Source organism: Suricata suricatta, chromosome 10 (genome assembly GCF_006229205.1).
Source record: "Suricata suricatta isolate VVHF042 chromosome 10, meerkat_22Aug2017_6uvM2_HiC, whole genome shotgun sequence".
Classification (NCBI taxonomy): domain Eukaryota; kingdom Metazoa; phylum Chordata; class Mammalia; order Carnivora; family Herpestidae; genus Suricata; species Suricata suricatta.
Genome location: NC_043709.1, coordinates 16,177,489 through 16,189,937, shown reverse-complemented (window position 1 = coordinate 16,189,937; position 12,449 = coordinate 16,177,489). Strand labels below are relative to the sequence as shown.

Below are 12,449 nucleotides of genomic sequence, written 5' to 3'. Positions count from 1 at the left end.
ACAAACACATGCCCATCCATATCTGTATACACACACACACACACACACATACACACACACAAACTGATCAAAGAAGAGTCAAAAAAGTTTTTTTTTTTTTTAATTAAAAAGGAACAGGGGCGCCTGGGTGGCTTAGTCGGTTAAGTCTCCGACTTCAGCTCAGGTCAGATCTCACGTTTGTGGGTTCGAGCCCCGCGTCAGGCTCTGTGCTGACAGCTAGCTCAGAGCCTGGAACCTGCTTCCAGTTCTGTGTCTCCTTCTCTCTGCCCCTCCCCCTCTCATGCTCTGTCTCTCTCTGTATCAAAAATAAATAAAACATTAAAAAAAAAAAAAAAGGAACAAAACACCGAAGCATTCAAATGGACCTAAAAACCACCTGACCCTGACCCAACCGACCCGGATGCTGATGGCCAGTGCTCGACTCTGCCGCCGAGCCTGGCAGCCCTGGCCAGCCCTTCCCGCTGCAGGAAATGCCGAGGCAGGAGGAAGGGTTTCTGGCCAGTGGAGAGCCCATGTGATGATCATGTGGTGTGAATTAAAAGCCAGTTTACAGACTCTTGGAATGTACGACCCACTTAATTTTGGCAAAATGTAGTTTTCTGGCCCAAAAGGAAAAACACATAAAGAAAGCATTTGGACATCTCTGGGTAAATGATTCTGACAGACATGGAAAGGCAGGACAGACTCTTGACGTGACAGAGACACAGTCCCTCAGTCTTGGGGTTCCTAAACCTTAAACAAGAGATAAATCATTTAATGACAGTATTCAAGTTACTGAACAGCAGGTAAGTTCAGGTGTTAAGTTCAGTAAAAAACAAAAAAATCCTATTTTCTTACATTTTGACTATGTAGAGAAAAATATAAAAACATACAATATAAACAAGTAGGGTTTTAAAAAATTGACATAATAAGTCTCTAGTTTCTGAATGTCTCAACCAAAGAAGTAAAATCACATAGAAGCACGTGATTTGTTTGGGTTTTTAAATTAATTGCAATTAGGGGCATCTGGGTGGCTCAGTCGGTTGGGTGGCTGACTTCAGCTCAGGTCATGATCTCACAGTTTGTGGGTTTGAGCCCCGCGTTGGACTCTGTGGTGACAGCTCAGAGCCTGGAGCCTGTTTCGGATTTTGTGTCTCCCTCTCTCTCTCTCTGCCCCTCCCCTACTCACGCTCTTTCTCTCAAAAATAAACATTAAAAAAAAAAAGAATGCTTTAAAAAAATTAATTGCAATTAAGTTGCACTGTATAATATGGCATAGTTTGCAAATCTGTATCTCCAGCCTGAACTCTAGATGTGAACTTTCAACAAGGTCTTTCTCCACTTTGGACACCCCAAATCAGCCGTCCAAGAAAGAATTATGACTGGCATCCCTGTCATTCCTGCCACACACCCTCCATCTCCTTCCTATGTGCTCCCAATCATCCGCCCTGTTGTTCGAGCATCCTGACTCATCCTTTACACATCGGACCCCTTCACATCCAGTCACCAACCCGCCTCCTAAACACCTCTGAAATTCACCCACTTCTTTCCACGTCTCTACTACTTCCTACTCAGGCCACCCCAAGCTTCGTGGCTGAGAGTTTGGGCTCTGGCTTCAGGCTGACTTGGTCTGCTACGTGTTAACAGAGTGCACTTGACAAGCTCCTGGTCATCAGAATCCTTCAGTCTGCTAACCTATAAAATGAGGATAATGACAACAACGCCCAGCTCACAGAGCTGCTGGGGAATTTAAATGAAACCTCCTATCAAAGTCCTGAAATGATGCCCAAATGCTCTGAAACATTCAGTCAATGTCCATGACCACAGACACCCTCTCTTGGGTGCTGAGCACAGTTCCTCAGGGGTAGGTGACCTCCTCTCCGAGTGGCACGAGCACGCTTACATAATTGTTTTCTCTGTCCTCCACCCCAAATGTAAGCTCCTCAATGGCAAGGACTAATAAAACAATGACAATAACAAATGATCATAAGTGAATGTTAAGAGCCACATAATAACTATCCACAATCATTTACATATATGTATTTGATACAGAGCATGGCATTTCTTTAGAGGTCATTGGTGAGAGAAACAGTAACACATGCAGATTTTTTTCTTAATTTTTTTTAATGTTTTCTTTATTTTTGAGGGAGAGATTGAGACCACGTGAGCAGGGGAGGGTCAGAGACAGAGGGAGACAGAGAATCTGAAGACAGGCTCCAGGCTCTGAGCTGTCAGCATGGAGCCCGACACAGGGCTCGAACCCATGAACCGTGAGATCATTACCTAAGCCAAAATCAGATGCTCAACTGACTGAGCCACCCAGGCGCCCCCAGATGCAGATTTAAGTCAGCAAGGAATCAGAAATCAAAAGCATCGGCTGCCATAATATTTGGACATATGACAGTGTCAATGTGAAGCAATTCATAAGTCTTCTCTTAGAAGGTAACTTACATGGACACTTCTCGATCTCGAAAAGATTCACTTTTGCTACTCAGCAATTTATTTTGCATTGTTTTGCAAGTCAGAGATATTTGTTCCTCAAAACAAAGCAGCCACCCAACAGTTCCACAAGCGGGACTCGAGTGTTTTCAGAGGAAGCGCTTGAAAAGAGCCTTCCTACCCGCCGGCGCGGACGTCTAAGACTCCCATGTAGGGGAAAGAAAGAACGCGTCTCAGAATACCGGCCCCGCACGTTCACAAGTAGGAAGAGGAGGCTCAAATGTTTCCCTGTGGGGCTGAATTTAAAAAGAAAAAAATTAAAACCAGTGACGTGGTCCTTCTTGACTGGTTTTGCTAGTTACAGGAAAATTACCCTCTCTCTTAAGCAATAAAAACAGACTGTCCTCGGTTTTTGAAAGCGAATGGAAGTGAGGAAAACGATTCTGATTTTATTTCCAGATTTTGAATGATGTTGTTCTGACTCAAATTCCTCAACGTCAAGAGAGAAGTTCGAGATGAGGGCGGAGGGTGCCTCCTCTCCCCCTCCCCCTCCCCCTCCCCCGGTGCAGGCAGCGGCTGGGTACCTGGGCTCCGTAGACGCGCTGCATCGCCTGGAGCAGCTGGTTGGTGTAATCCGTGAGGGTGCCTGCATCCTCTTCAAAAACACTCAGTAAGGAGCGAGTCTACAAGAAAAGCAGAAATGAAATCGATTTTATTTCTAAGTGGAAAAGTTACAAAGGAAGTAGAAAACACACACACACCTCTGAAATGTGGAGAGGGAAGGGGCCTATTCTCTGGTTTTATTCTTTTACTGATAATAGCAGGAAGAGCTGATTTCTGGAGCTTTAATTTAGAACTGCTTTTCTAGGGCACCTGGGGGGCTCAGTCGGTTAAGCCTCTGACTTCAACTCAGGTTGTGATCTTGCGGTTGGCGGGTTCGAGTCCCACGTTGGGCTCTGTGCTGACAGTTCGGAGCCTGGAGCCTGTTTCAGATCCTGTGTCTCCCTCTCTCTCTCTGCTCCTCCCCTTCTCGTGTTCTCTGTCTCTCAAAAATAAATAAACCTTAAAAAAAAAGGCATTAGAACTGCTTTTCTAAACCCTCAGCCTACAATGCAGAGGCAAGCTGAATAAAAGTCAAGTGTCGAGGCCAGAGAAGGAAAGCCAGGTTTTAAAGAGTTAAGGCCCCAGCACTATTATCTGTTTCCACTTAGCCCTACCTACACACCAGGACAGTCCATCCAATTAAGACAAAAAGTTAAAAGGCAGCCTCTCCTTTCCGGGCTGTAAACTGAACACAGCGTCAGGCCTGTGTGTTTACCTGGGTGTGGACGCCCGGCAGGACATCCCCCCAACAGCTCACCATCTGTCTGGTTTTCTGCAGCCTTGGACATCTCGCAGGAGTGCGTCATTCTTTCCTCTTAAGACACTACGGTCAATTTTCAGGTCTTTTGTCATCTTTTACTAAACCAACTTTAAACTCACAGCCAGGAAATTTCCAGATCTACCCTGGGTCCAGCAGTGGTAGATCTGGGCAGAAAACTAAACAGCAACTTAACAAGAACTCGAGCGCAGTTCCTTCAGGAAAACTAACAACTCAGTGCCCTGGAGCAGCTGAGCAATGTCATCAGATGAAAGGCACTTCCTGTCGTCCTCATGCATAGAGCCTGTACACGGTGAACTCTGAAGGAAGACTGACCCCTTAGATGGCATCTAAAGAAGTATCAAGGTGTCCTGTAAGTGACTGTATCCTTCTACTCAAGGAACTTTACTTGATGTGTTCAGCACAGTGAGAATTTAAAATATCATGGCAGTGATAATGGAATCTCTGAAAATAACCCATGAGGCACAGAATGGACAGTGTGTTACAGAAATGCTTTTAATAAGATGGAATCAAAGCACTTCACAAAAATCACGATTGTGACCCTCCAGATCTTATAATTGACTTCACAGATGTCACCAATAGCTGAGAAACATTGGGTTAGAACTCTTCTGGAGCACCTGGGCGGCTCAGTCGGTTGAGTGTCTGACTTCAGCTCAGGTCATGATCTCACAGTCCATGAGTTCGAGCCCCGCGTCGGGCTCTGGGCTGAGGGCTCGGAGCCTGGAGCCTGCTTCAGATTCTTGTCTCCCTCTCTCTCTCAAAAATAAATAAACATAAAAAAAACCTCTCATTCCATCTTTTTAAAGTATACTTTTTAAATTTTTTTAAATGTTTTACTTATTTTTGAGAGAGAGAGAGACAGACAGACAGCATGAGCAGGGAAGGGTCACAGAGAGAGGGAGACACAGAATCCGAAGCAGGCTCCAGGCTCTGAGCTGTCAGCACAGAGCCCGACGCAGGGCTCGAACCCACCAAAAGTGAGATCATGACCTGAGCAGAAGTTGGACGCTCAACTGACTGAGCTGCCCAGGCGCCCCTGTCACTGTAGTTGTTAACAGAGTGCTTACTACTAGGTGCTCAGCAAAATGGTAGTGGCCAACAGTCAGGGGCTCCTGGGTGGCTCAGTCAGTTAAGCGTCCAACTCTTGGTTTTGGTTCAGGTCAGAATCTCAAGGTTAGTGAGTTCAAGCCCCATATCAGGCTCCACACTGAAGGCACTGAACCTGCTTGAGATTCTCTCTCTCTCTCTCTCTCTCTCTCTCTCTCAAAATAAATAAATAAAACTTAAAAACAAATAAATATGCTTTTTATTTTGGGGGAAAAAAGACTGCATTCATTCACTGATGCATGTGTGTCTGCCTCCATCCAATATCTCAAGAAACATTGTGCTGGGAACTGGGGTTCAAAGGTGATGAGAACCGACTCCATGTTCTCCAGGAGCTTATGGCCTGCTGCGCCTCTCAAAGGATCTGGGAGCACCTTGGGGGTCCATGTCAGTCCTGGGTCCAAATTCAGGCTCTGATACTAATTTGCAGGGTTAATGAGATCATGAATATACACAAAGTGCCTACCGGTGTGTGACTACGGTGATAGCAGATGATACTGATTAGGACGATAATGACTTTGATTACTTACTAAAGCAAAGACAATAAGGGCTTTACACGTATGATTTCATTTTTTTAAGCGAGGGCAGAATTTACTAGAGAGAGAGCGGTGACAGATGGAGTCCCTGGGAGACTCGGAAAAGAGCATGAGTCTGTGTGTGATTTCGCTCTGACACCACAGCAGCAGTAATCTATAAATGTTATCTAATAGTAAAGGACCTTTTCATCTTTTTGTAGTCATAGTGTCAATGCTGCAGGAACTCACCCATGTCTGTTATGATCCCGGTATCTTCACTATAACTAATGTGTCTAGGGAAATGAGAAGGAAAGAATGACCTAACTGGATTGAGGAGATTTAATTTCTTTTTAACTACTACTGATATTCGTTTAGTCGAGTCCTAGTCATTGCTTTCACAACTCTTAGGAGTAAAATTGAGTGGAAAATGATAGGTTCAGATGAAAAGAGAAGGCTTGTGTAAATGTCCTCCACAAAGAGAATAGAAATAAAAACAACTAAAACTCCTTTACTCGTCTTGTAGGTGTGAGAAACTGTGCTGGGCACTAAATATTTGTTATCTTACTGAATCCTTCCGACAACTTTAGGAGGTAGACACCATGGATAAATAACCCCTTTTACAGATGATGAAACTAAGGCTCATCAACGTTAAGAAACTTGCTCGGCCTCCCAAGGCTGGGAAGCACAGGGCAGGGATGTAAATCCATGGCACTGACGGCCATGCTCTGTCCACCCCGGGAGGCTGCACCTGTCACCTAGCAGTGAGCTGTAGCAGTGGGCATGCTCTGTGGGCCACAGCCCAAGTGCTGTCTGGAGCTGGCGTCCCTCTGGTCATCCTCCTGTCACTCTCTCACCTCTAATAACTGCCAAAGACCTGTACTGTATCACAAGTGTTTTGTTTTCCTACACTCTTGACATGTTTACCATGAGCCCCGCTAGCACTGGCAAGGAACGTCCAGTCTTTCTAATTCAGCTAGGCCACAATCACAGCTGGAAAAAAAAATACACCCAGCTATCTTAAGGCATTGTTTTGATATCCACAATATCAGCTCCGTATCTGCTTCAATATCCATCGGGAACATGAATGTTCTTACTCATAAGGAATAAGGCCAAGCACCAGGCATAGGTACATCAGGCATCAAAGACTCTACTTGGAAGAATGAGCGACAACGGTGCGTATCACTCCTAAAGACAACAGTGGCCATGGTTTCTGGCGTTACTGAGACATGCAGTCATGAAGCCACTTTGTGCATGTTATGTAGTCTTCATAAGAATCCCAGTAAGTAACTATTTTTATTCTAATTTTACACATGTCAAAACACAAGCTCAGAAAGGCTGAGTAACCTACATAATGTAACAGTGGCAGAGTCAGGATTTCAATCCCATTCTTCTTCTACTATTCTATACTCTTAAGAGTACGTCTGCCAGAAAAACCAAACCAGACACCCTATGGATACACCCTTGGCTCCACCACCACTCCATCTTAAAGAAACGGGGTGCCCCCTTATAAAAGAGTCCTAGACATTTTTTATTTTCCAGAATAATATCTGATCACATAGCAGCACAATCTTACTAACTCTGATTGTCAAATATATGTATTATTCTTCACAATGAAAACATAACCACCAGGCTGTTTTGAGGCATCTTGCATGAGTAAGGGAAAGCCTGGCTTGGTCAAGGACAGCTGTTCCCAGTTGAACAGAACTAAGTCTTTAATTTCCCTGTGCTTCAATTATGCCAAGTGCAAGGGCAACAAACAAAACTCAAGAAAACAGCAAGCAATAGTCCTTTTGTCTGCACCTTATCTCCAAAGTGTACTGCTTACACAAAGGACACTAAGCCCCTACGGCGAGAGGGCTGCGTGCGTTCACACAGCCCTGGGACGGCTTCCTTATCTGTCTCCTGGAACAGACCGGAACAGACCGTGCACCGGTGGTGGGCGGGCATCCCTACCTCGTCACTACATTCCCGGCATCCAGCAGTGCTGGGCAAGGAGCAGAGGCTTGCCAACAGCCCTGGAGACAAGTTAACTTATTCCCTAAAACACTGTGCATCTCACGTAGCAAACGCAACCAGAAATAATGTGTGCGCGCGCACAGACGGGTCTTAAAACACACTGGGCAGGACTAAATAGGGGGAAATGAATAGATGTGTCTGAGGGCGGTCAACTGCTATTCAGCTCTTCCTGGGTCACTGAGTTCAAGTATAAAAGCTTTTGTGTTGATTAATCAATCCTGTGGTTATACTCCAGCAACCCTCGTTAACTACTCTTCCTAAAACTAGAACAAATAGAGGGTTTCTCAGGATCTTTTCCTTTCTGTGGAACAACATTTTAGGTCACCGATGACAGAAAAGCCAGGTGCTAGGTTCGCTGGGTCAACGTGAACCAATATACGCAGACTGCCTGGGTTCCAATCCGGGCTCGGCCACTGCAGTGTGTATAATCTTGGGCAAGGTATGTCCCTTCTCTGATCCTTGGTCAATTTAATAGGAAACCTACTACTTCGAACGATTGTCGGGAACACTGAGTGAATCAACTAACGCGGGTGAAGGTTTAGACTTGTGCCTGTAAATGCACGCGTGATCCAGGGCTTTGTTACTGTTTTCTCTTCCCACATAAAATGAAGGACTTCAATTAGCTTCTCTCCGATTCCAAATCTAGGAGTCTCCTTGGAAGAAAGGACGCTTTAGGCATATGTCCCATGTAAGACTGAGAAATAAATGTACTCTGATGACTATTAAAGACCTTCTTGAAAATCAGCTTCCACGGAACAGCCTCATGAAGAAGCCTGGCAGGGGGACACCCACCTCCCCAAGGCGGTAACAAATTCCCTGCGTGAAGAGGAATGTTCCATAAGAATGGCTGTGCCACACCACCTCCTCGTCCACACACAAGCTCAAAGTTGCAAACCAAGCACTATGACAGAATCTTGAGCTTCTAGCCCCCCTTCAAGATCATCTGCTCCATGTCCCTCATTCTGCGGATGAGAAAACTGACTCAGTCACAGGGTGGGGACGAGTGACTTGCCCCAATCACATGATGAGTTAGTGGGAGAGCAAGAACCGGGACCCAGGCTTCCTGCCGTGCTTGCCTCACAGCTGAGCAAACCCTGTAAATGACTCCGAAATTGTGCCTGTTCGCTTCTGTGGGAGCCAAAAATGCACATGCTGACTTACCCGGGAGGGCAACATGGAGAATCAGCACAAGCTCTCTGACCTGGCTCTGCCCATCACCACAACCAGTTAGGAAAGCAAGGGGTCTTTGCACTCAGTGTCTCCAAACTACAAAGCAAATGGAAACCCCAAATTCTACCTTATTATCTTCACATCTCACGCTGTGTGTGAGGACGCTCAAAATGACTTCTCCAAAGGGCTTTGGTCCCATTAAAATGCCACCAGTCTGAAGCCTTCAAAGAGCCTTTGAAAAGTCAATCAGACCAGCAGATGCCAATTAAAAAAAAAAAGCTACAGCTTGCCCAAGTTCCTTACTTGTCTACCTAAAGATGATCACCAAAAAACAGGCAGAAGAAAACTAAGCACACAGCCCTTTGACACTCATTCTGAACTAGCAAGATGCAGAGTGGGTGTAGTGAAGTCCATCAAGGAGCTCAACATGCTAAGTAGGAAAAGGAAAGGAGCCGCAAAGAGAAGGAAAACAGGTTAATCGCAAGAATTATTCAAGAGTTGAGACACCTAAGAATAAAGAGACTTCTTTAAATAACCCAGAACCAGGAGAGCGGATTATGAAGTTAGGAAAATGCTAATGGGGAACAAAAGTTCCCTGAAGAGAAGCCCACTTAATCATAAACTCATGTCATTCTGCACTCATCTGCCATATTTATGCACCAGCTTCCATCCACTGAGCTCAAAGGACTTAACTCTCACCTCGAACGTACTAATGAAGTTCCCCCGTGCGACAAATGCGGCAGGTGTTGTCATTTTCTCTTGACAAATGGGAAAACTGTGACGAAGGGTAGCGCTGGGAAAGACACTTGGGCTCTCTGCCTCCCATCTTGGCCCTAAATCCACCAGGACCTATCGCATCAGTAGTAGTAGTAGTAGTAGTAGTAGTAGTAGTAGTAGTAGTAGTAGTAGCAGCAGCAGTAGCAGTAGCAGTAGCAGGGATAACCAAGATTGACGACTACTCTGCCAGACGTTGCCCGCTGACAACCTGACAGGCATTCCCTTATTTAATTCCGACAACTCCACGAGGCGGTTACAATGATTAGCCCCGGGTTACACAGAGTAAAACTGCGGCACAAAAAGGTTAAATTCTCTGCCGGAAGCGCTCAGCGGAGCTGGGGAGCCCGAGTTAGGCCAGGCAGCGTCAGTTTCAGCTGACTCTGGAAAGGGGTCAAGCCACAAAGACTCCGGCCACAGGGAGCTTTCCCGGGTTCTCCAGCCCCGCCTGTGGGGTGCCCCCTCCCGGCCGGCCCGGCGTGCTCCAGGCCTTCATCCCGGGGCTTGAGGGGCCTCCCCGGCCTCCAGCCCCCCGGCGAGGTGACCGCAGCGGCGGGAGGTACCTGGGGGCTGTCCTGCAACGCCTCCTCCAGCAGGAGCTTGTCCACGGCGGGCATGGTGGCGCGAAGCCGGACAGGAGGACCAGACGGCGGGAGGTGCGGCCGCCGAGGGTGCTCTGGACTGAAGCGACGAGGCTGATGCTCCGTGCCCGCCGCGCCTCCGCGCGCGCCCACGCCAGGGCCACAGGCCGCCGCCCCCGCAGCCTCCCGCCCACCCGCCGGCCCTCCTCCCAGCCCAGTCCTCCAAGGAGCCGGATCAACAGGAAGTGTGGCGAGCGCGCGCGTGAGCCACCGGAAGTGTGGCGGCCCCGCTTCCGCCTCGCGGGAAGCCGCAGACTGTAGCGCGGGCCCACTGCTTAGTGCTCGCTGTGTGCTGTCAAGGTCTGCGGTTAGGGAGCCGGATACTTAACGCTGGTCCGCATATTAATGCCCCACACGGCAAACTCGGGAGCGGACCAATAAGGTTTATCTACTTGCGGCTGACCAGAAAACTTTTGAATCGAAGGAGATAGGAGCGAACGGATTTTTGCCGCGGTGACCCTCGCCACTTTTTTATTGGAGGGAAAAAAGCCTATGCCTGCCACACCACTTTTTCTAAATAAATCCCATTGCTCCCATGGCAGCTCTGAGCGCAGAGTCACCTAATTCAGGAGAAGAAAACGGATAACCGAATCATCTGTGTTTTTCAGAAGTAGCCTTTGCGGAAACCACAGCTGTTTGATTTGAGCAGTAGAATCAGGCCTTGATCTCCTGGTTTGTTGTGTTTTGTCATTTTGGAAAATTTCACAATCGAGTTTTTAGAATTGGAAGGAATAGGTAATCTAGTTCCGTTGTTCTCGTTTAGAAATAAGACAACGGGCCCCAGAGAGAGTGATTTGGTCAGGGTCCAACAACAGAAGGTAGAGGAGGAAGAGAAGGAAGCAGTGAGAGGAATCGGGTGTACAGGCAAATGGAACTTGAGGTCTTTTTTCTTTCTTTTTTTTTTTTTAACTTGATGTCCCTTTATACCAAAGGCAAGGGTTTCAGAAGTTCCTTCTTTAAGAAATCAGTGGGATTTGTCTAATAGAACACATTACGAGAATCAACAGGCAGGAGATGATAAAATTTCACAAATGCTCTAAAAACACCTAGGTATATTAAGGTACAGTCTCAGTTGCAGACACCTCTGAAATTCTGATGTCTTGCTGCCTGGTCTCTTGGAGACTCCAAGGTCATTATTCCTAGTTGGCTCTAGCCAGCACCAACCTTTCCTGGGCCGTTGTACGTTGTCCATGAGGGAAATCATCCAGCATCCTTTTCTCCACCATATTCTTTCTCCTTAGGTAAAATCGTGCTCATACCATGTCTCTTCCTTTTCCTATATTTTCTATCAAGTACCATTCAGATAATTCCATACCACACATTCTCTCAGCCCTCTCTTGACAGATCATCTTCCAAAGGCCAGATTCAAGCTCTTCTTTCCCCCTTCCCTGGCCTGAAAGACCACCCCCGACTCTGAACTCCTTGCTTGACACCCAAGGAGTCTTAACAGATGGCACTTTTTCTTTCTCTGTGTAGATCTTATGCCCTGTGTAAATAGTAAACCTTTCAAGAGCATTGCGCATCATCATTTTTAAAAAATATGAATACTGAGACATGATACTTATTTGCTGTTTATGACATGTTCATCTCTTACAACTCTTTTCCAGTTAAGAGAAATTTCCCTCAACCTTCCATCTTGCTTTGTTTCTACCTTTCCAGCCAATTGAAAACAAAATAGTAATCAGTTGCCTACCCTGCAAACAGTAATGATCCTGCGGATGGTAGGAATAGTATAAGATTGTACAAAAAAGAAAGAAATGCATACATTTTAATTTTGTTTAACACTTATTTATTTTTGAGAGACATAGTGTGAGTGGAGGAGGGGCAGAGAGAGAGGGAGACACAGAATCTGAAAGAAGCTCCAGGCTCTGAGCTGTCAGCACAGCTGACAAACTGTGAGATCATGACCTGACTCGAAGTTGGAGGTTTAACCAACTGAGCCACCCAGGCACCCCAGAAATGCATATATTCTAATATGAAAATAGATGTTAAAAAAGTCACAATGCGACTTCTTTCTTGCCTTGTGGGCTATTGTAATTGTGTTGTTTAATTTTTACCATAGCCAATTTTCTAATCATCTTTTATTAACATCCAGCTGAAGTCCACTATAGTTAGAAAATATCATATTATTTTTCTTGTTCGAAATTTGTTGAGATTTGTTTTATGGCCCAGAATATAACCAACACTTTATATGTTCTTTTTTTTAGGTTTTTTTTGTTTTGTTTTGTTTTGTTTTGTTTTTCGGAGAGAGAGACATCATGAGCAAAGAAGAGGCAGAGACACTGAAAGACAGAGAGAGAGAATTCCAAGCAGGTTCCAGGCTCAGAGCAAGAGCCAGGCATGGGGCTTTATTCCCACAACCACGAGCTCACAAACTGATCAAGAGTGTACACAGACACCCATATATGTGCTTAAACACAGTGTGTATTC

The 12,449-nt window shown here is 45.9% G+C and overlaps 1 protein-coding gene across 2 annotated transcripts in view; it reads right to left on the bottom strand.

The window, feature by feature from the left end:
* The window catches only part of APPL2 (adaptor protein, phosphotyrosine interacting with PH domain and leucine zipper 2), a 54,233-nt gene extending 44,105 nt beyond the window's left edge, over positions 1-10,128 (bottom strand). For both annotated transcript variants that reach the window (XM_029953114.1, XM_029953115.1), the window contains exons 1-2: positions 9,942-10,128; positions 3,003-3,101 (exon numbers count right to left, since the gene is read on the bottom strand). In XM_029953114.1, the coding sequence (XP_029808974.1) occupies positions 3,003-3,101; positions 9,942-9,995 (153 nt within the window). In that variant the 5' untranslated portion in view covers positions 9,996-10,128. The remainder of the gene's footprint in view (positions 1-3,002; positions 3,102-9,941) is intronic.
* Between the last annotated feature and the right edge of the window lie 2,321 nt (positions 10,129-12,449).